The 25137-nt window shown below is 40.0% G+C and overlaps 2 protein-coding genes across 2 annotated transcripts in view; one reads left to right on the top strand and one right to left on the bottom strand.

The window, feature by feature from the left end:
• gkup (glucuronokinase with putative uridyl pyrophosphorylase) overlaps positions 1-24735 on the bottom strand; it is a 123524-nt gene extending 98789 nt beyond the window's left edge. Inside the window, exon 1 of the mRNA XM_061918741.1 lies at positions 24557-24735. Within this exon, the coding sequence (XP_061774725.1) occupies positions 24557-24613 (57 nt within the window). The 5' untranslated portion in view covers positions 24614-24735. The remainder of the gene's footprint in view (positions 1-24556) is intronic.
• LOC133564937 (zinc finger BED domain-containing protein 4-like) lies at positions 12352-13705 on the top strand. The gene is made up of 2 exons (XM_061919460.1): positions 12352-12852; positions 13118-13705. Exons 1-2 carry the CDS (start codon positions 12371-12373, stop codon positions 13203-13205), a joined length of 570 nt encoding a protein of 189 aa, XP_061775444.1. The 5' UTR covers positions 12352-12370; the 3' UTR covers positions 13206-13705.
• Positions 24736-25137: the final 402 nt, after the last annotated feature.

Below are 25137 nucleotides of genomic sequence, written 5' to 3'. Positions count from 1 at the left end.
GAGTACTGGAGCCCGAACGGAAAATGCTCTATAGCCCGCAGACTTTTTTGGGGCTTTGGGAATCACTAATAAGCCGGAGTCCTTTGAACGCAGATTTCTTGCCGGGACATATGGTACAATACAATCAGCAAGATAAGATGGAGCTAGACCGTCTAGTATTTTATACGTAAGTAGTAAAACCTTAAAGTCACATCTTAAGTGCACAGGAAGCCAGTACAGGTGAGCCAGTACAGGCGTAATGTGATCAAACTTTCTTGTTCTTGTCAAAAGTCTAGCAGCCGCATTTTGTACCAACTGTAATCTTTTAATGCTAGACATGGGGAGACCCGAAAATAATACGTTACAGTAGTCGAGGCGAGACGTAACAAACGCATGGATAATGATCTCAGCGTCTTTAGTGGACAGAATGGAGCGAATTTTAGCGATATTACGGAGATGAAAGAAGGCCGTTTTAGTAACGCTTTTAATGTGTGCCTCAAAGGAGAGAGTTGGGTCGAAGATAACACCCAGATTCTTTACCGTGTCGCCTTGTTTAATTGTTTGGTTGTCAAATGTTAGAGTTGTATTATTAAATAGAGTTCGGTGTCTAGCAGGACCGATAATCAGCATTTCCGTTTTTTTGGCGTTGAGTTGCAAAAAGTTAGCGGACATCCATTGTTTAATTTCATTAAGACACGCCTCCAGCTGACTACAATCCGGCGTGTTGGTCAGCTTTAGGGGCATGTAGAGTTGGGTGTCATCAGCATAACAGTGAAAGCTAATACCGTATTTGCGTATGATGTCACCTAGCGGCAGCATGTAGATGCTGAAGAGTGCAGGGCCAAGGACCGAACCCTGGGGAACTCCACACGTTACCTTAACGTAGTCCGAGGTCACATTGTTATGGGAGACACACTGCATCCTATCAGTAAGATAAGAGTTAAACCAAGACAGGGCTAAGTCTGACATACCAATTCGTGTTTTGATACGTTCTAATAAAATATTATGATCGACGGTATCGAAAGCAGCGCTAAGATCGAGGAGCAGCAACATAGATGACGCATCAGAATCCATCGTTAGCAATAGATCATTAGTCATTTTTGCGAGGGCTGTCTCCGTGGAGTGATTTGCCCTGAAACCGGATTGAAAGGTTTCACATAGATTGTTAGACGCTAAGTGTTCATTTACCTGCTCCGCAACAATTTTTTCAAGGATTTTTGAAATAAAGGGAAGGTGAGACACCGGTCGGTAATTTACCATGAGGTCAGGATCGAGGTTAGGTCTTTTAAGAAGAGGATGAATAACCGCTTTTTTGAATGCTAGGGGAACAGTGCCCGAGGAGAGTGATAAGTTTATAATATTTAGCACTGATGGACCTAATAATACAAAGAGCTCCTTGATCAGTTTCCCAGGAAGAGGGTCAAGTAAACATGTTGTCTGTTTTATTCCATTTACACGTTGTAACAATTCCTCAAATGTTATTTCCTCAAAACGAGAGAAAGTATTTTGGAGGGCAGTATCCGCCGTATATACAATCGTGTCAGTGTTAATAGAACCCCGTTGTAGCTGGGACGCATTGTCTTTAATCTCCTTTCTAATGACTTCAATTTTCTTACTAAAGAATTGCATAAAGTCATCAACTGAGTGGGTTGAGCTACTGGAAGGAGTCCCTTGTTGGGTTAGCGATGCTACCGTACTAAACAAAAATTTAGGATCGTTTTTATTACGGTGGATGAGATTTGAGTAATATTTAGCTTTAGCTAAGGTAAGCATGCGCTTATAAGTTATTAAACCATCACTCCATGCTTGATGGTGCACCTCAAGTTTAGTCGTGCGCCATTTGCGTTCCAGCTTTCTACATAATAATTTCTGAGCTCTAGTTTCTTCTGTAAACCATGGGGTACGCTTTTTTGGAGCCTTTTTTAACTTTAGCGGTGCTATGTTATCAATGGTTTCGCGCAGGGCGTCGTTAAAGTTGTTAGTGAGGTTATCAATAGAGCCCACATACTTTGGGAATGGTGCCATTACCGAGGGCAGTAGGTCAGCAAGAGTTGTCGTTGTGGCTGTATTAATGTTGCGGCTGCTATAGCAGTTATTATTATTATAAGTTTGACGAACATGCGTCTGAACCTCGAATTTTATAAGGTAATGATCAGACAATACTTTAGTATACGGGAGTATCGTAACTTTGGAAACGGTGATGCCCCTGACAAGCACTAGGTCTATCGTATTACCGTTGCGATGCGTGGGTTCATTTATTATTTGTGTGAGACCACAGCTATCAATTACAGTCTGGAGCGCTACGCACGGTGGGTCCGATGGGGTATTCATATGGATATTAAAGTCCCCCATTATGATTATATTATCGGCGTGTGTCACTAGATCAGCAACGAACTCTGAGAATTCATTAATAAAGTCCGAATAGGGCCCTGGGGGGCGGTAGATAACAGCCAGGTGTAGAGGCAGCGGTGTGACAGACCTCATAGTAAGCACCTCAAACGATTTATATTTATTATTTATGTTAGGACTAAGGTTAAAGTTTTCGTTGTATATTAGTGCAACCCCCCCACCCCTTTTGAGCGGACGGGCAATATGCGCATGTGTAAAGTTAGGAGGACATGCCTCATTTAGCGCAAAAAAGTCGTTTGGTTTAAGCCAGGTTTCGCTGAGACCGATGACGTTAAGATTGTTGTCTCTGATAATATCATTAACTAACAACGTTTTAGGAGACAATGATCTTATGTTTAAAAAACCTATATTATAGGTAGTGGGCTGTTTTAGGGAGTTTTTGATCAAATTATCCGTAGTAGCAATATTAATAATGTTGTGTTTATTATGCCCAGTGCATTTAGTATAGTTACGACCATATCTAGGAATTGATACGACAGGAATTTTCCGATTGTTTGATTGTTGCTTTGATAAACTGCACGCATCATGGTTAGCCACCTCAGTAACGGGGATTTTCCGATTGTTTGTTTGTTGCTTTGATAAACTGCACGCATCATGGTTAGCCACCTCAGTAACGGGATTTTCCGATTGTTTGTTTGTTGCTTTGATAAACTGCACGCATCATAGTTAGCCACCTCAGTAAAACACATGTCCAACTCTGAAACACTCAAAGCAGAAAAAACTTGTTCTAATTTAACTGACTCCTTACCCAGACCAGTAGTCTCGCATTTTCCATCTAAATCCGTCTTCGGGATGGAGGAAAGTGGTGTTCTGTGGGGATTAGCCTTCTGCTTTGTTTTTAGCCCCGCTCGGCATCCGCGTTTCCGATCACACCGCTGGCGTCTGCTCCGTAGACGGCCCCCGCTGCTACTAGACTCCCCTGCTTCACAGGCCGCTGGATGTAGCCGCCGATGTATTCCCATGCTAGTTAGCAAGTCTAGCACGCAAGTGTCTATCGGTCCAAAACGGCCCGATGTGTCCACATCCAGAAGTGTCTGGCGGTCGTACGTGATCACGGAGTGACCACGATGTGAGCCAGCCATAAAGTTTGTGGAATTGTCCGGTATTTCTGCCAAATGTTCCATCTTTAGCAGGAGTTCCTCGAGAGCGCAGCCCGTCCGGGCGCCGCCATCTTACAAGAATGTATATATATGTATATATACATATACATATATATATATATATACATATATATACACATATATATACACATATATATACATATATATACACATATATAAACATATATATACACATACATAAACATATATATATATACATACATATATATATATATATATATATATATATATATATATATATATATATATATATATATACATACATATATACATACATATACATACCCATAGATATGCTGATTTTTCCTATTTCGGATTTAGTTGGGTTTATTAGTCGGCATGTTGGGTTATTTGCGAAGTTGGGTTTGTGGTCCTTCAATGTGATGAAGGCTTCTTTGTTGGCTGTGGCGTCCACCCTGTCCTCAATATTCAGTTCGGTTGCGATCCGCTTGTTTTCCAAGTGGATGTTCTGTAAAGTGTTTACAGAACACTTTACAGAACATCCACTTGGAACATCCACTTGGAAAACAAACGGATCGCAACCGAACTGAATATTGAGGACAGGGTGGACGCCACAGCCAACAAAGAAGCCTTCATCACATTGAAGGACCACAAACCCAACTTCGCAAATAACCCAACATGCCGACTAATAAACCCAACTAAATCCGAAATAAGAAAAATCAGCAAAATAATCCTGGACAGAATCAACGCAAAAATCAAGGACAAAACACCACTCAACCAATGGAGAAATACAGCAGCAGTAATCAAATGGTTTAACAACATCCAAGACAAACAACAACACAACTTTATCTCCTTCGACATCGAAGAATTTTACCCTTCCATCACGCAAGACCTACTGACCCAAGTACTAAACTTCGCCTCGGACTACGACTCAATCACGGGCAACGAAAGAAACATCATCATCCACGCAAAGAACTCAATACTCATCCACAACAGTACACCATGGCAAAAAAAGAACAATTCAACATTTGACGTTACTATGGGGAGTTTTGACGGAGCAGAAACGTGCGAACTCGTTGGGAGTTTCCTCCTCTCCCAGCTTGCTAGCCTCAACCTGAACCTTGGTATTTACCGTGATGACGGACTGGCAGTGTGCCGCGCCTCGCCAAGGAGCAGCGAGAACACCAAGAAGCGCATATGCCATATCTTCAAAGAAAACGGCCTACGGATCACGATTGAAGCCAACAAGCAAACCGTCAACTTCCTCGACGTCACTTTCAACCTGAGAAATAACAGCTACCAACCATTCACGAAACCCAACACAACACTCCAATACGTGCACCATGACAGCAACCACCCACCCACCACCACGAAAAGAATACCTACCGGAATTAATAAAAGGCTATCGATGCTGTCATCCAGCAAAGCTGAATTCGACCAAGCAACCCCCCCGTACCAGAAAGCACTTGATGAAAGCGGATACAACTTCACCCTCACCTATGAACCCACTCCAGGAAACCAACCAAAAAAGAGCAGAAAACGAAACAACATCATCTGGTACAATCCGCCATTCAGCAAAGACGTCTCAACCAACATCGGCCGCAAGTTCCTCACTCTGATCGACAAACACTTCCCCAAAGGCAACACCCTAAGAAAAATATTCAACAAGAACAACATTAAATTGAGCTACAGCTGTATGAATAACATGCAACAAATCATTTCAAACCACAACAAAGCAATTGCAAAAGGACTGCCTACCCCCAGACTAAACGACTCTGAAACCAATAATGAATGTAACTGTCGCAAGAAACCTGATTGCCCTCTCAACGGAAGGTGCTTACAGACATCAGTCGTTTACCAAGCAAAGGTAATACGCAAGGACATTAACACATCCGACACGTACGTAGGATTAACCGAAGGAGCGTTCAAAACAAGATGGAATAATCACAACGCCTCCTTTAGAAACCAGACTTTGCAGAATTCTACAGAACTCAGCAAACACATTTGGAACCTCAAAGACAATAATGTTGAATATTCAATAACATGGCAAATTCTTGCATCCAGCTCACCTTACAACAGTGGTAATAAAAGATGCAACCTATGCTTAAAAGAGAAACTGTTTATTATATATCATCCAGATTTATCATCCCTCAACAAGCGCAGTGAAATCATTTCAACATGCCGCCACAAACGGAAACACCTCCTAGGTAACACATGAGCCAATCACCACACCCTACGCCTGCTTGTACCTACCCACTCTGTGCTCTATATAAACCATTGTATGTGAATGCTTCCATTAAAATCTCCTGATGATTGAGGGAACCCCTCATGAAACAGATCTGTTGAGATGAAGTAGTCTTGTGATTTTTTTCCCACACCTACATATTGCACTCTACCACGTTATCGAGCACTATTCTCTGGATAATCCAATCAAGACATACACATATATACATATATATATATATATATATACATATATATATATATATACATATATATATATATATATACATATATATATATATATATATACATATATATATATATATATATATATATATATACATATATATATATATATACATATACATACATATATATATGTATATATATATATATATATATATATATATATATATATATATATATATATATATATATGTATATACACACACACACATATTACGGCTGGGCGATATATCGATACAAACGATATATCGCAGGTTTGTCTCTGTGCGATATAGAAAATGACTATATCGTAATATTCAATTATATGTTCTCACACAGTTGCTTTTAGCTGAGTGCATTACATTATTGGTGTTTCTTACTCCTTCTCGTCTCCTTCTCACAAGCCCGGCTTGTTACATACGTCACATACTGTTGCGCGTCTAGCGTCATACGCTTTCGCCGAGAGCTAACATTAACATGGCTAACGTTAGCTGATTCAGGTCAAGTTGCTTTTAGCTACGGGTATTACACAACAGGCGTTTCTCACTCCTCCTCGTCTCTTATTCTCACAGAGACGGAAAACAAGCCCGCCTTCTTACATACTCTCGCGCAAATGGTCGAACAGTTTAAGAACAACATTTCTCAACGAGCTATTGCAAGGAATTTAGGGATTTTACCATCTACGGTCCCTAAAATCATCAAAAGGTTCAGAGAATCTTGAGAAATCACTGCATGTAAGCGATGATATACGGACGTTTGATCCCTCAGGCGGTACTGCATCAAAAACCGACCTCAGTGTGTAAAGGATATCGCTACATGGGCTCAGGAACACTTCATAAAACCACTGTCAGTAACTACAGTTGGTTGCTACATCTGTAAGTGCAAGTTAAAACTCTGCTATGCAAAGCAAAACCCCTTTATCAACAACACCAAGGAACGCCGCTGGCTTCGTTGGGCCTGAGCTCATCTTAGATGGACTGATGCAAAGTAGAAAAGTGTTCTGTGGTCTGACGAGTCCACATTTCAAATTATATTTGGAAACTGTGGACGTGGTGTTCTACGGAAAGAAGAGGAAAATAACCATCCGGGTGGTTATAGGCGCAAAGTTCAAAAGCCAGCATTTGTGATGGTATGGGGTGTATTAGTGCCCAAGGCATGGGTAACTTACACATCTGTGATGGCACCATAATGCTGAATGGTCCATACAGGTTTTGTAGCAAAGTACTGTATGTTGTCATCCAGGCAACGTTATCATGGACGCCCCTGCTTATTTCAGCAAGACAATGCCAAGCCACATGTTACAACAGAGTGGTTTCGTAGTAAAAGAGTGCGGGTACTTTCCTGGCCCGCCTGCAGTCCAGACCTGTCTCCCATCAAAAATGTGTGGCGCATTATGAAGCGTAAAATACGACAGCGGAGACCCCAGAAAGTTGAACGACTAAGGCTCTACATAAAACAAGAATGAGAAAGAATTCCACTTTCATAGCTTCAACAATTAGTTGCCTCAGTTCATAACCCTTTTTTGAGTGTTGTTAAAAGAAAAGGTGATGTAACACAGTGGTGAACATGCCCTTTCCCAACTACTTTGGCACATGTTGCAGCCATGAAATTCTAAGTTAATTATTATTTGCAAAAAAAAAAAAAGTTTATGAGTTTGTCTTTGTTGTGCATTCAATTGAATATGGGTTGAAAATGATTTTTAAATCATTGTATTCCGTTTATAATTTCTCAACTCATACAAAAACGGGGTTTATATATATATATCAGGGGTCGGCAACCTTGACCACTCAAAGAGCCATTTTGACCCGTTTCACAAAATAAAGAAAACTATGGGAGCCACAAGACTCTTTTGAAATTTAAAATGAAATAACACAGCGTACAAAGTTGTATTTTGCCAGGGGTCTCAGACACACGGCCCTCACACCTTTATATGAAAATGTAATATTACTGCGGCCCGCAAGTTTTATTTGAATGCCGCTTGGCAACATCACATTTGCCAACCATCTCAATTTTTCCGGGAGACTACCGAGTTTCAGAGCAACCATTCTCTTGAGTGTCTGCTGGTTTTCACCCAAACAACAATTATAAGGGCATGCTATGATGACAATGCGTTTAGTGCCCTCTACAACCGGGCCGGCACTCAGATAGCATAGCATCAAAGCAGACGCGATGACATGGTCGAGAGGACGTTTAAGGCATTGCCATCACGGCACGCCCTCAATATTGTTATCCGGGTGAAAATCTGAGAATGTTATCCTGGGGAGATTTCTGGGAGAGGCATTGAAATCCGGAAAACCTCCCGGAAGAATGTGGGGGTCGGCAAGAATGCAGCTGAGCCACATCAGAGTGATCCAAGAGCCGCATGCGGCTCCGGAGCCGCGGGTGGCCGACCCCTGATATATATATATATATATATATATATATATATATATATATATATACATATATATATATATATATATATATATGTATATTAGGGCTGCAACAACTAATCAAATAAATTAGATTATAAAAATAGTTGGCGATTAATTTAGTCATCAATTCGTTGGATGTATGCAATGCGCATGCGCGGAGGCTTTTTTTTTTTTTTTTTCCCCTAAACCTTTATTTATAAACTGCAACATTTACAAACAGCTGAAAAACAATAATCAAAATAGGTACAATAACAGTACAAAACAGCGCAATTGCGACGCTGACGCTACGTCTCATGTGGTGGCAGTGAGCCGGCATATGATGTGTCATGGGCAGCTCACGCGACCACGCCGTCACCTTTGCCTGGAAACATTCGAAAAATGGCGGAGGAAAACAGTACGGATTGTTCTGCGGAGAAACATTGAGGTTATTGCTTCAATGGAGAAAAGTGTACGACCTAAGTCGTCAAAAGTGTCAGAACACTTTACTCTAAAGAATTCAAAGAAGACATTTCCTGCAAAATGTGCAGCATGGACATCGCGTGGCACGGAAGGACAACATTGCTTCGGCAGCACCTGAAGGGAGCCATGGATGAAGGGAAGAACTCACGGTACGTAACTTTTTTAAGTCCATAGTCTGAGTATATTGATCCATTGTGTCCGTCTTTGTGTGTTTTTAATCTTTTGTCGACCAGGAGATTTTTTTTATGGAAGCGCTGCAGCAACTGTTGTGTATAACTTTCAGAGTGTTAGGAACTTTTTGCAGAGTGCGGCGACTTCCTTTCCTGTGTTATTATGAGTCGCAACTGGCATTCATAAATTCAGCTTTTTTATGAGTAACGTTAACGTTATGTCTTTGTTGCAACGCGGGAATGATAATGTGTCTCCGGCACATTTGACGGCGTTTTGAGAGAGAAAACCCACGTTTACCAATTTGGAAATAAACGTAACGGGACAGAAATATCTCAGGTTGGTTTCATAATGGATCAATGTAGCCGGGCCCAATAAAGCTATATAGATCTATTTAGACTTGAGTGGCGCTTTAGTATAACTAAACGTTATGAAGGTGCTGGAATATTTCATGCTATGATTCAGAGTTAGCCTAAAGTGAATCCTTTATTATTCAGAATAGAAACGTGTACTATATCTGATCCAGTTTTGATCTGATGATTTACATTTCTGTGTTATTGGTGTATTCTGTAACTCCAATGTCCATTTATTTAATAATTTAGCTGTTTTTTAATATGGTGGCGTATTTGTCTTTTACGTCAGAAATTATTAATTAAATCAACTGGGTATGTATTGAGTTACATGTACAAACCCTATTTCCATATGAGTTGGGAAATTGTGTTAGATGTAAATATAAACGGAATACAATGATTTGCAAATCCTTTTCAACCCATATTCAATTGAATGCACAAAAAAGACACTCATAAACTTTATTTTTTTTGCAAATAATAAATCGCTTAGAATTTCATGGCTGCAACACATGCCAAAGTAGTTGGGAAAGGGTATGTTCACCAATGTGTTACATTACCTTTTCTTTTAACAACACTCAATAAACGTTTGGGAACTGAGGAGACACATTTTTGAAACCTTTCAGGTGGAATTCTTTCCCATTCTTGCTTGATGTACAGCTTGAGGTGTTCAACAGTCCGGGGTCTCTGTTGTCGTATTTTAGGCTTCAGAATTTTCAAAGGGAGACAGGTCTGGACTACAGGCAGGCCAGTATAGTACCCGCACTCTTTTACTATGAAGCCACGCTGTTGTAACATGTGGTGTGGCAATGTCTTGCTGAAATAAGCCAGGGCATCCATGATAACGTTGCTTGGATGACAACATACGTTGCCACAAAACCTGTATGGACCATTCAGCATTATTGGTTCCTTCAGATGTGTAAGCTACCCGTGCCTTGGGCACTAATACTATATTTAGTGTCAGTGGTTTTCTGAAGTGTTCCTGAGCCCATGTAGTGATATCCTTTAGAGATTGACGTCGGTTTTTGATACAGTGCCATCCAAGGGATCGAAGGTCACGGTCATTCAATGTTGGTTTCCGGCCATGCCGCTTACGTGGAGTGATTTCTCCAGATTCCCTGAACCTTTTGATGATATTATGGACCGTGGATGTTGAAATCCCTAAATGTCTTGCAATTGCACTTTGAGAAACGTTGTTCTTAAACTGTTTGACTATTTGCTCACGCAGTTGTGGACAAAGGGGTGTACATCGCCCCGTCCTTTCTTGTGAAAGATTGAGCAGTTTTTGGGAAGCTGTTTTTATACCCAATCATGGCACCCACCTGTTCCCAATTAGCCTACACACCTGTAGGATGTCCAAATAAGTGTTTGATGAGCATTCCTCAACTTTATCAGTATTTATTGCCACATTTCCCAACTTCTTTGTCACATGTTGCTGGCATCGAATTCTAAAGTTAATGATTAGCAAAAAAAAAAATTGTATCAGTTTGAACATCAAATATGTTGTCTTTGTAGCATATTGAACTGAATATGGGTAGAAAATGATTTGCAAATCATTGTATTTTGTTTATATTTACATCTAACACAATTTCCCAACTCATATGGAAACAGGGTTTGTAAATGATGCTACTATGAACGTTCTTAATATGGTTTCTCCAAAGGATGCACCGAATAATCGGTAACCGAATATATTAGGCCGAATATGGCAAAAAAAGCCACATTCGGCCTTCGGTGGAACGAGTTAAAAGCAAGGCCGAATAGTGGCGTGTGACGCAATGACGCAATTTTTTGACGCGGTGACGCAATCAACCAACGTGCAGTGACGCGGTGACTTTGTAACCCGGCGCCTTCGGAAAAATGTCAGCAGTGTGGAGATATTTTAAAGAGTCGGAAAGTGACAAAAGAATTGCAGTTTGCAACGAAAGTTCAGCCAAACTGTCTCGAGGAGGTGCCTCAGCAAAGACCTTCAGCGCTACTGCTTTAATTTATCATTCAAAAGCCAAACACCCAGAAAAGCATTCCGAGTACGAGAGAGAGACGGCTGCGGCTGCAGCTGCAGCAGCTGAAAGGAGAGCTGGTCACAGCACGACAACGCCCACCCCGTCCGTGGCCGACGTCTTTGAGAGGACGAAAAAGTTTGCGACTGACAGTGTCAAACCAAACGGAATTACAAAGAAGGTAATGGAGTTTAGGGCTTTGGATGATCAACGGTTTAGTGTTGTGGAGGACATTGGCTTTTGGAGACTCATGGAGCACATTGAGCCCTGTTACACGATACCGAGCAGACGGTATTTCTCTGATGTGTGCTTACCGGGGATGTATGACAGTGTTACAGCCCGCGTCCACGAGCTCTTGGTTAAAGATAATGATGTTCACTTCAGCTTCACGACAGACATGGAGCGCGGATGTCAGCCCCACCAGCATGCTGAGTTTAACTGCACAATGGGTAGACGAGGATTTCAAGTTACAAAAGATTGTACCTCACTCACAGGAGTCAGAGGGTCCCATACGGCAGCAGCCATATCCGACGCGTTCACCAGGATGTTTGAAATGTGGCACATATACCGGGCTAAAGTGCACGCAGTTGTCAGTGACAATGCTCGCAACATGGTGAAGGCGATGGAAGACAGTGACCTGAGAGGCTTACGATGCATGGCCCACACTTTACAGATAGCGGTCCACAAAGGTGTGTTAAGCCAGCGCAGTATTGCGGATATCATAGCGACAGGGAGGAAAATTGTAGGTCACTTTAAGCATTCCCCTCTTGCTTATTCTCGCCTCCAGTCTATTCAAGAACAGTTCGGAATGCCACCAAAACGGTTCCAGCGAGATCTAAGCACTAGGTGGAACAGTACTTTTTATATGCTGGAGAGCCTTTTGGCACAAAAACGAGTCCTGGCTGCCTACGTAGCAGATTATGATCTGCCCGATACATACGCCTCATACCAGTGGGTGTTAATCGAGAACACACTCTCCCTTCTCGCCCCATTTGAGTAGGTAACAAAAGGAGATAAGTTCATCTAATGCATCTGCAGCAGATGTTATCCCATTACTTGCAGCACTCATGTGTCTTCTCAAGAATGAAGCTGAAACGGACCACGGAGTCAAAACTACTAAAAGTGCAGCTGTCAACAGACGTTTTAGTCAGGCAGACTCTAAACCCTTATTCTGCATCGCGATTGTGCTTGAGCCACGATACAAGGATCACTACATTGGTGTGGAGAAAAAGCAGAGGGTAAAGGAAATGGTCCAGGCTGAATTGGACTTATTAAAACCACTTGGAGACAGTGAAGTGACGCACAGAGAGGGCGCAGAGAGAAAAAGAATGCGCACCACAGAGGCAGCGCGTGAACCCTCACTCTCTGACATGTTTGAAGAAATCCTTCAGGAAAACGACTCAGATTCCAGGCAGACTACTACAAGTGCCACTGCTCAACAGCTGGACTGTTACCTGTCAGAAGTCCTCATCCCCAGGAGTGACAATCCTCTAACATATTGGAGGACCAATCGAGACCGCTTTCCTGACTTAGCACAGATGGCACGCAGGTAATAACAGTTTTACAGCACTTTTCAAAACATAACTCCAAAGTGGTTTATAGTGTTTTTTAAATTGTGTTTGTCTTTTGAAGTGGTTTACACTTTTAAAAACAAAATATATATTTAATTAATGAAATATAAAACAACATAGGAATACTACAATAAAGTGCATAACAATAAGCTGATGGGAAAGGGATTGGTTTATTTTCTGTATTATTCATTTTTATTGCTTGATAATAATGAACTGAACCTACAATGTTGTTTCCATTCCAAGGTACTTGTCTGCTCCATGCACCAGCACAGACAGTGAGAGGCTGTTTAGTGCTGCATCCAATGTCCTCGATGAGAGGAGGAACATCTGACATGTGACAAAGCAGAGAAGCTACTGTTCATAAAGAAGAACCTGCCACTGTTCCTGAAGGATTAGGCTAAGTAGACTTATGCCAAAAGGACAATAGTTCATTTGTTATTTGCACTTAGGTTTTTTCAATGCATTTTAATGCATGTTTTTGTTGGAATGTCTACAGCAGGGGTCAGCATAGGTTCAATCATGGGCCAGATTTCTTAACCTTTTTTGGGGGGCTTGACATACAGGCACAGTTGTTGATGTTTTTGTCTGACATCTAAGACAAATTAAATTTGTTTTATACATAGTTAGTTTCCTTCTTTTTATTCTGAAGCTGAAGTACTGTTATTGACAAATCAGTTCTGGCCTAGGATATGTTGTGTACCTGTATAAGTGTATGAGGTTACAAGCACACACTTATTGAGATTTAGTGGGGCCTCTTTTTACATTATTAGCCTGTTGTGTAGGCTACCTGTATAAGTGTATGAGGTTACAAGCACACACTTATTGAGATTTAGTGGGGCCTCTGTTTACATTATTAGCCTGTTGTGTAAGCTACCTGTATAAGTGTATGAGGTTACAAGCACACACTTAATTGAGATTTACTTGAGCCTTCTGTTTACATTATTAGCCTATCTACTGTGGCTAATCAGACTTTTGCCAAAAGGACAATAATTCATTTGTTGTGGGTTTATCCACTTTAATACATTTTTTTTTTTTTGGAGTGCATGTTTTGTTTGAAGGCCTTATATAAATGAAAAACTTTGTGCTTTTTTTTTTTTTTTAAAGCAAAGGCTACTGGAATATTAAACAAATGTCAATATTCAATGAAAATTTACTGCATTTGAAAAACATGTCTAAAAATGTATTCTAGGCTACTTATGCAGTATGAAAAAAAAAAAGTGAAAAAATGCATTTAAATTTTATTCGGCTTCGGCCACGAATTTTCATTTCAGTGCATCCCTAGTTTCTCTCATTTCAGAACAAAACAAGCCAGCATTACAGACTTGGTACAAAGGAAGTTGTGCACACCACGGCAAGCGGCTGCACTGACTGATGCTATCCTGAATATGTTGGTAACTGACATGAGGCCACCATCAATGGTGGAGGATGAAGGTTTTAGAAAAATGATTCACGTCCTCAACGTCATTACACTCTTCCTTCGAGGAACCATTTTACCAAACTGATGGAGAGGAAGTACGAGCGGACATTCTATGCAGTGTAGACTGACATAAAAGCCACCCAGAGCAAAATTGCTCTCACTACTGATGTGTGGACAAGTGTAGCCTACCTTGGCAATACATGCCACTACATTGGAGACAAATATAACATGAAGTCAATCTGCCTTAAGACCATGCCACTAGAGGAAAGACATTCAGCATCCAACATTGCAGAATGGTTGGAATAGGTAATAGTCAGGTTTGAAATCCCCCTAAGCAAAATTATTCCTATTGTGCAGGACAATGGTGCACTTATAAAAAAAAAAGTAACATTTTTGTAACACTTGCCTTGTTTTATTTGGCAAGTCGAAATGACATGGTGCCAGTATGCTGTTTTTTTACAATAAGGTATTGAAAAGTATAGAAATGTAGTTTGTCTCTTTTATCCGATTATTAATTGATTAATCGAAGTAATAATCGATAGATTAATCAATTATCAAATTAATCATTAGTTGAAGCCCTAATATATATATATATATGATTATGATGATGGATTAGATTTATATCGCGCTTTTCTATTGTTATATACTCAAAGCGCTCACAGAGAAGTGGGAACCCATCATTCATTCACACTTGGTGGTGGTAAGCTACATCTGTAGCCACAGCTGCCCTGGGGTAGACTGACGGAAGCGTGGCTGCCAGTTTGCGCCTACGGCCCCTCCGACCACCACCAATTAATTCATCATACATTCACCAGTGATATATATATTAGGGCTGCAACTAACGATTAATTTGCTAATCGATTAATATATATATATATATACATATATACACACACACACACACACACACATACATAACAGGATTTCCCAAAGCACTTTGTTGTTAAGGCGGCCTAAACCAGCGTTTCTCAAAGTGTGGGGCGCGCCCCACTGGTGGGGAACAGAGACATGACAGGTGGGGCGTGAGGAACGGAAAGAAATTTCACTTAAAAATTTTTTTTTTTTTTAATTATATTCTTAGATTTTTTTTTTTTTTACTATGCTTTTATTTTCTATACACACTGTAAATCACGTTTGTGATTCTGTCTGTGAAATCCGCTATATAAATAAATGTACATTTCTTATTTTTCCTGTAGGCTTTAAATTTCTAGGTAGGAGAGAAAGTTTTACAGACATAGCAACAGTAACTAATGGGGGCGGGGCTAAGCGGAACAAACTTTCGCGCGGATGGGGAGCAGGCTAATATGTGGACCACAATTACACAAAATGGATAAATTTGTGACTCGCACCTTAAAGGTCATCGACCCAGAGCCAGCGCCTGCAGAGAAACAAAAATCTGACGGGCCTAATCAACCAAAAATCCAACCGAAAACAAAATATGATTAAGGGTATGTTGCTCTTGGATTCACAGCAGCGGTGGTGGGGGCAGAGGTGAGACCCCTGTGTGTTCTGTGTCTAAAACCGCTAGCAGCAGACAGCATGAGACCCAACAAATTAAAGAGACACCTTGAGACCACACACCCCAATCACGTCAATAAGCCACTTGATTTCTTTAAAAAAAAACTGGCAGAGCACCGTCAACAGGAGAAGCGCATGGTAAACGCTGCATCAGTAAACAGTAACGCTCAAATGGCTTCATATAGAGTTGCATACAGAATTGCACAATGCAAAAAACCACACACAATTGCTGAGCAGCTCATTCTCCCCGCTGCAATAGACATGGCGTCAGTCAGAGACAAACGCAGCAAAATGAAAAGGTGTCCCGCTCTCAAACGACACAGTTGCGAGACGTATATGCGACATTGCAAGTGAGCTTGAGGAACAACTCGTAGACAAATGAAAATAAAGTAGTTTTGCTTTACAAGTGGACGAAGCTACTGACAGCAATAAAGACTGCCTGTTCATCGCATACGTCCGCTTTGTGAATGGCGTGTCACTGTGCGAGGATTTGCTGTTTTGCAAATACATAAAAAATAGAGCCACTGCTGATGATATTGGACAGTTTCCTCAAAGAACACAACCTTAAATGGGAAAACTGTGTGGGCTTTTGCTCTGATGGCGCACAGACCACGGCAGGGTCAAGAAACGGGCTGCAGGCTCTAATAAAGAGGGTTGCGCCAAATGCGCATTGGACGCACTGTGTCATTCATCGGGAAGCACTCGCGTCAAGGCAGCTAAGCCCCAAACTCAATGAGATTTTAACAGATGTGAGCGCGGTGCATGGCAGTTCCCTGGGATTAAAAAGAAAGGAAATCACGTTTTCATGGCGCTATCATGGCTGAACAATTAAACCTTACACTATTAGCTCTCAGATTTAATATGCCTAATGTATGGAGCTGGCTTTTTTTGTTGTTTTTTAAATAGATATTTTTAACTCTGCCATATATACTGATCTGGGCTGATATTTAATTTTCCATAGTTTGAGCTGTTTGCAGAAACGTAAATACTTTTTATAGTAATATTAAAACCGTTTTCATTAATTGTAGTGATAACCTGTCATTCATTATTCTACTAAAATAGTAATTGCAATCATAACATCAATAATTAGGCCCATATGCTAATCATGTGGTCCTAATATGAAATACGCATAGATAAGTGGGTTTGGGTAGACTCTGGTGTAAACTTAAAGTAGATAGAGGAAAGAAAATTAATAGTCCAACATTGTGGCATACATTCAATATTTATATACACAAATATTAAATAAATAAAAATATTTTTTAAAACAGACAAGTGAGGAAAGAAAACATATTTGAAAATATAATTTCCATCATTGACTGACATCTGTCGACTAGTTGTATGTGTATGAAGAGAGAGATATTGATCTTAAAACTTCATTAACTATGTGACGTTCTCTTAACAGATGAGACATTACCTTCTTCAAAGACTTTCAGATAAAATTCGATTGGCATTTTCCACAACTCCACTAAATTTGGACTTTTTACAATTTGTTTGTCGACAGGAGCTGTATCATCTTGATACATATTGACGATGACCCGCCCTGCTATACTTCTGATTGGCTCTGAGTTTTTTTCGCCTGACCAATCAGAAAGGAGGGGCCGTCTAAGCATACACGCCCCCAAAGTGCCAAAACGAAGACGGCGCGTGCGCACGCAGAAAGGCAACACGCGCGCACCCAAGGGTCCAAGGGTGTCACACGCGCGCGCACGAAGTGGAGAATCAGCGCGCGATAACAGTTTTTATGCGCTTGGATTTTTGGCACTAATGTGACGCCATACAGGTGGGGTTTGAAAACTCCCCCTTGTCCAAAGTGGGGGATGACCAAAAAAGTTTGAGAACGACTGACCTAAACTAACGTCTTAACAAGCTGTTCGCTTTGTTCTGCCTCAGTCAGTACTCTCCGCAGCACCCAGCATTGTCCCACACACTGAACCATCTGATTGGTTACGCACGGAGCGGTAACAGCCAATCAGCAGTGTGTATTCAGAACACATGTAACAGCCAATCAGCAGTGCGTATTCAGAGCGCATGTAACAGCCAATTAGCAGTGCATATTCAGAGCGCATGGAGTCAGCGATTTAGACAGAGGCAGGCAGAGAGAAGAGACGGTGCGGGTGAACAGATAGGTGTTTTGCAGGTAAACATAAAGCAGCGGACTCTCTCCAAATGATAAAAAACACCTTCCAGTCAACTACTAGCACATCACTATGAGACCGTTGACAATCTAGAAACATAAGCGGCAGCTCAGCTCACTTGCAGTCCTTGAGGTGAAGGCTAATTAGCTTTTAGCGTAACGTTCGCTCACTGTGCCGTGTGTGTGTGCGTGCGCGCCCCATATTATTTTTTGCAAATAATAGTTAACTTAGAATTTCATGGCTGCAATACGTGCCAAAGTAGTTGGGAAAGGGCATGTTCACCACTGTGTTACATCACCTTTTATTTTAACAACACTCAATAAACGTTTGGGAACTGAGGAAACTAATTGTTGAAGCTTTGAAAGTGGAATTCCTTCCCATTATTGTTTTATGTAGAGCTTCAGTCGTTCATCAGTCCGGGGTCTCCACTGTCGTATTTTACGCTTAATAATGCGCCACACATTTTCAATGGAAGACAAGTCTGGACTGCAGACGGGCCAGGAAAGTACCCGCACTCTTTTTTTACAAAGCCACGCTGTTGTAACACGCGCTGAATGTGGCTTTGCATTGTTTTGCTGAAATAAGCAGGGGCATCCATGAAAAATACGGCGCTTAGATGGCAGCATATGTTCTTACAAAACCTGTATGAACCTTTCAGCATTAATGGTGCCTTCACAGATGTGTAAGTTACCCATGCCTTGGGCATTAATGCAACCCCATACCATCAGAGATGCTGGTTTTTGAACTTTGCGTCGATAACAGTCTAGATGGTTTGCTTCCCCTTTGGAATATTCCCAAAAACAATTAGAAATGTGGACTCGTTAAACCACAGAACACTTTTCCACTTGGCATCAGACCATCCTAGATGATCTCGGGCCGGCGGCGTTTCAGGATGTTGTTGATAAATGGCTTTTGCTTTGCATAGTAGAGCTTTAACTTGCACTTACAGATGTAGCAATGAACTGTATTTAGCGACAGTGGTTTTCTCAAGTGTTCCTGAGCCCATGTGGTGATATCCTTTAGAGACTGATGTCGGTTTTTGATACAGTGCCGTCTGAGGGATCGGAGGTCACGGTCATTCAATGTTTGTTTCCGGCCATGCCGCTTATGTGGAGTGATTTCTCCAGATTCTCTGAACCTTTTGATGATGATATTCCTGTGCACTTAAGATGTGACTTTAAGGTTTTACTACTTACGTATAAAATACTACACGGTCTATCTCCAGCCTATCTTGCCGGTTGTATTGTACCATATGTCCCGGCAAGGAAACTGCGTTCAAAGGACTCCGGCTTATTAGTATAGTACTTGTATTAGTATTAGTACTTGTATAGCGCTTTTCTACCTTCAAGGAACTCAAAGCGCTTTGACACTACTTCCACATTTACTCATTTACACACACATTCACACACTGACGGAGGGAGCTGCCATGCAAGGCGCTAACCAGCACCCATCAGGAGCAAGGGTGAAGTGTCTTGCTCAGGACACAACGGACGTGACGAGGTTTACACTAGGTGGGGATTGAACCAGGGACCCTCGGGTTGCGCACGCCCACTCTTCCATCGCGCCACACCGTACCTTTTTTTTTTTTTGCCCTCATATGCGGTCCTCTCCATGGTTTCTCATAGTCATCATTGTCACTGTCACCGACGTCCCACTGGGGTGAGTTTTCCTTGCCCTTATGTGAGCTCTACCAAGGATGTCGTTGTGGTTTGCGATGTGGTTTGTGCAGCCCTTTGAGACACTAGTGATTTAGGGCTATATAAATAAACATTGATTGATTGATTATGGACCGTAGATGTTGAAATCCATAAATTTCTTGCAATTGCACTTTGAAAAACATTGTTCTTAAACTGTTTGACTATTTGCTCACGCAGTTGTGGACAAATGGGTTTACCTCACCTCATCCTTTCTTGTGAAAGACTGAACATTTTGTGGGAAGCTGTTTTTATACCCAATCATGGCACCCACCTGTTCCCCAAATAGCCTGCACACCTGTGGGATGTTCCAAATAAGTGTTTGATGAACATTCCTAAACTTTTTCAGTATTTATTGCCACCTTTCCCAAATTAATTGTCACGTGTTGCTGGCAACAAATTCAAAATTTAATGATTATTTGCAAAAAAAATAATATTTATCAGTTTGAACATCAAATATGTTGTCTTTGTAGCATATTCAACTGAATATGGGTTGAAAATGATTTGCAAATCATTGTATTCCGTTTATATTTACATCTAACACAAATTCCCAACTCATATGGAAACAGGGTTTGTACATAGCATACAAAAAATAGCTTTATTTATTCATTTAAAACAGCTTAAAGCCGACATGTCAAGTTGGGATCTCAGTAGAGGTATACATTTGTGTTAAAATACAAGACCCTGACCATCGTAATGCTGAACGACCTCTGTGATCTGCCTTTCTTTTTACCCCAAGGGAGAGCCATATACCTGGCCATTGCAGACAGCTTCGTGCCCAGAGCTATTTTTAACAGTAAAACCTTATCTTTTAATTACATTTTTTAGGCTGCACGGAGTTTACTTAATTGTGTTCTATTAATTTGTGGCCGGAATAATGAAGTATTGTAAATGTGTGCATCAATGAACCGATATTAGTTATTACTGTTTTTTTGTGCACATTTGAATGTTATTATAAAATGTTTACTTGTATTAATGATTATTGTGATATTGTGTTTAACTTGTCTGTTCTTTTTCGCTGCGCAGGATAATTACAAAACGACTTGGACAATAACAGAGCAAAATTAAATGACACAAAATACGTATACACCAGTTTGGATGATTAATTACATTAATATTATCTATTATAATATAATAATAATATTATAATTGAGTACATTAATTGTGAATCACTTATTAATAAAGTAACTGTGTGTGGTATTACTGTACGGATAAACCACGAGGACTCTTTCAGGATCTTCTGCATGTTTTTAAAAAGGTCCCACTCTAACAGATATGAAAACAAATCCACCATTAACTAATAATTAGGAATAACGGCTTTAAAATGCTTGTCAACATGTGACACATTTTCATTACAACCATCTCCCATAATCAATAGGCTCGGACCGTAGGAAAATTCGACAGTGGCTGTGCTGTAAGATCTTAGCCGCTTCCTCTAAAGCAGGGGTCACCAACGCGGTGCCCGCGGGCACCGGGTAGTCCGTAAGGACCAGATGAGTTGCCCGCTGGCCTGTTCTAAAAATAGCTCAAATAGCAGCACTTACCAGTGAGCTGCCTCTATTTTTTGCATTTTATTTATTTACTAGCAAGCTGGTCTCGCTTTGCTTGACATTTTTAATTCTAAGAGAGACAAAACTTTAAAAGAATTTGAAAATCCAAGAAAATATTTTAAAGACTTGGTCTTCACTTGTTTAAATAAATTCATTAATTTTTTTACTTTGCTTCTTATAACTTTCAGAAAGACAATTTTAGAAAAAAAATACAACCTTAAAGGGGAACATTATCACAATTTCAAAAGGGTTAAAAAACAATAAAAATCAGTTCCCAGTGGCATGTTGTATTTTTGGAAGTTTTTTTCAAAATTTTACCGATCTCCGAATAGCCCTAAAAAAAGCTTTAAAGTGCTTGATTTTAGCTATTTGCGATGCCACTATCCATTTCCCTGTGACGTCATACAGTGCTGCCAATGTAAACAAACAATGGCGAATAGCACAGCAAGATATAGCGACATTAGCTCGGATTCAGACTCGGATTTCAGCGGTTTAAGCGATTCAACAGATTACGCATGTATTGAAACGGATGGTTGGAGTATGAAAGTATTGAAGAAGAAACTGAAGCTATTGAGCGAATAGCTATTGATGCTATTCATAGCCATAGCATGGCCGAATAGCTGCGTTAGCATCGCCGGTAAAATGTGCGGACCAAACGATCAGGACTTTCGCATCTTGTGACACTGGAGCAACTTAAATCCGTCAAATGGTAAGTGTTTTTTTCGCATTAAATGTGGGTGGAAGGAAATGTAATGTAGTTGCAAATGCATCTGCAGGTTATCCATACATCTCTGTGCCATGTCTGCTTTAGCACCGCCGGTAAATAGCATGTTAGCATCGATTAGCGTAGCATGTTAGCATCGATTAGCTGGCAGTCAACATCAACAAAACTCACCTTTGTGATTTTGTTGACTTTATCATTGCAAATGCATCTGCAGGTTATCCATACATCTCTGTGCCATGTCTGCTTTAGCACCGCAGGTAAATAATGTTAGCGTCGATTAGCGTAGCATGTTAGCATCGATTAGCTGACAGTCATGCCGCGACCAAATATGTCTGATTAGCACATAAGTCAACATCAACAAAACTCACCTTTGTGATTTTGTTGACTTTATCATTGCAAATGCATCTGCAGGTTATCCATGCATCTCTGTGCCACGTCTGTCATTGCCGGTCAAATGTGGAGACACTTTGGTACATTCAATGGGGGTCTGGCGGCAGACACTTTCGCATCTTCGGGCCAGTGGTGCAACTTGAATCCCTCCCTGTTAGTGTTGTTACACCCTCTGACAACACACCGACGAGGCATGATGTCTCGAAAAAACGGAAAATAACAGAGCTGAGAGCCAATGTTTACAATGGGTTGAAAATTAAAATGGCGACTGTATTACCTCGGCGACGTCACATTCTGACATCATCCCCTCCAGAGCGATAAACAGAAAGGCTTTTAATTCGCCAAAATTCACCCATTTAGAGTTCGGAAATCGGTTAAAAAAATATATGGTCTTTTTTCTGCACCATCAAGGTATATATAGATGCTTACATAGGTCTGGTGATAATGTTCCCCTTTAAAAATGATTTTAGGATTTTTAAACACATATACCTTTAAACCTTTTAAATTCCTTCCTCTTATTTCCTGACAATTTAAATCAATGTTCAAGTACTTTTTTTTTTATTGTAAATAATAATAAATACATTTTACTGTATTTCCTTGAATTGCCGCCGGGGCGCTAATTAATTTAAAACCTCTTTTCACTTCTGCGCTTACCAAAGGCATGTGGTAAAAGTAAGCATGCACTAATTATTTTATAACCTCTTCTCACTCCGGCACTTACCAAAGGCATGCAGTAAAAATGTGAGTGTGATGTAAGCTTGGACCTTAAATCTTACAAATTACCGGTATTGAAATCAGCCTCCTCCATTTTGAAAATGATGACAGGGGAAGTGTCACTCGAGACGTTACGAGTTTGACCAGGCGGTAATACTAAGCATGCGCTAATTATTTTGCGAAGCGAGTATCACCCGGCAGTAATTCAAGGCAGGCACATATTATATGCCGTATTCAAGGAAATACGGTAATTTAATTCTTCATTTTAGCTTCTGTTTTTTCGATGAAGAATATTTGTGAAATATTTCTTCAAACGTATTATGATTAAAATTCAAAAAAATATTCTGGCAAATTTAGAAAATCTGCAGAATCAAATTTAAATCTTATTTCAAAGTCTTTTGAATTTCATTTAAAATGTTTGTTCTGGAAAATCTAGAAGAAATAATGATTTGTCGTTGTTAGAAATATAGCTTGGTCCAATGTGTTATATATTATAACAAAGTGCAGATTGGATTTTAACCGATTTAAAACATGTCGTCAAAATTCTAAAATTAATCTTAATCAGGAAATATTACTAATGATTTTCCATGAATTATTTTCTTTATTTTTTCAAAAAGATTCAAATTAGCTAGTTTTTCTCTTCATTTTTTCGGTTGAATTTTGAATTTTAAAGAGTCGAAATTGAAGATAAACTATGTTTCAAAATTTAATTTTCATTTTTTTATGTTTACTACTCTTTTAAAAAGTTCAATTAAGTGTTTTTTTCATCATATATTCCATACAAAAAACCTTCCGTAAAAGGAAAAAAAATGTACGACCGAATGACAGACAGAAATACCCATTTTTATATATATAGATAGATTTATGTATTAAAGGTAAATTGAGCAAATTGGCTATTTCTGGCAATTTATTTAAGTGTGTATCAAACTGCTGGCCCTTCGCATTAATCAGTACCCGAGAAGTAGCTCTTTGTTTCAAAAAGGTTGGTGACCCCTGCCCTAAAGGTAAACCAAGAGAATACAAAAAACACAACAACAAAAAAAAAACAATTCGACGTTCTTCTCTTAAGTTTTTCAGTATTCAACTTCGCGCGATTGAGCAGCATATAAGTGACGTAAATGTATGGAAGGCACAACATACGTGGCCAGGTAGAGTTTGAAGTGGACTCTCGGACCCACCTTTGTCGACCGCATGGGCTGAGTCCTTGGAAGGATGCAGCCTCCGAATTGAGACACAGCTGGAGTGGAGTATTTAATTTGCGATGGAAACAAATATGTTCCAATCGAAATATATATATAGATGTGTGTATCCACGACAAATGACGTATACTTTCCGTCAGTAATAAACTCCAAACTTAATAAAAAAAACGTAACTCACATGCGTTTTGTCAACCAATTCCACTATTGCATCGGGGTTAGATACTAGTTTGGATCTAAAAACATCAGTTTGATTAAACCTTTTTGTTAACATAACAGTAACTGCAAACCCGCCAACTTTGCCTGAGGTAGCTAAATAATATTGTCGCATACGCAATGCTTACCTTTATTTGAGTCTCCAAAATGGTGCCGTGACCAGCCACCAGCAATATACAAATCATCAGGGAATCTTTTGTGTCTCCTAAGGATGTTTCTCTGTGGTTGAATAAATATCAGCAGCTATCGCTCCAACGTACTTCTTTTTTACTACTGAGTCATGACAACGTCTAAGTACTTCCGTTACGCGGTTAACAAAATAAAAGTTTTTGGGGGGGATAGTAACAATTTATATGTCGATATTTAATGAACATTTATCAAAGTAAACCAGGGCAAACATGTGATATGATTACTTTTCGCCTACCTATATCAACAAGATGGTTGGCGAAAAAAATATGTAATCATTTCCAAGTCACAGAAAATACCAGGTAAAGTGGTACTATACATAAAAAAATTGTGTTTCACTGGTAGGAATGACAGAAAAAATGAACACAAAAACAATGGCATTTGATAACAATACTGCAAACTAACACAATACGTTGGTTGGTTCCATGAAACTCTGCACTGTATATTGACAATAACCATTTCTTCATAATTTGTAAGTTATTTTTAATAAGCAAAACAATAATTGTGTCCAAGAAGAGGACAG

Source organism: Nerophis ophidion, linkage group LG13 (genome assembly GCF_033978795.1).
Source record: "Nerophis ophidion isolate RoL-2023_Sa linkage group LG13, RoL_Noph_v1.0, whole genome shotgun sequence".
Taxonomy (NCBI): Eukaryota; Metazoa; Chordata; class Actinopteri; order Syngnathiformes; family Syngnathidae; genus Nerophis; species Nerophis ophidion.
Note: the sequence above shows the minus strand (reverse complement) of the source record. Positions and strands in the feature narration are given on the sequence as shown.

Excerpts from the sequence above, each read along its gene's own strand:
- LOC133564937 (XM_061919460.1), top strand. The coding sequence starts at position 12,371 with ATGTGTCTTCTCAAGAATGAAGCTGAAACGGACCACGGAGTCAAAACT. Across the intron at positions 12,853-13,117 it reads TTAGCACAGATGGCACGCAG|GTACTTGTCTGCTCCATGCA; the intron begins GTAATAACAGTT and ends TTCCATTCCAAG.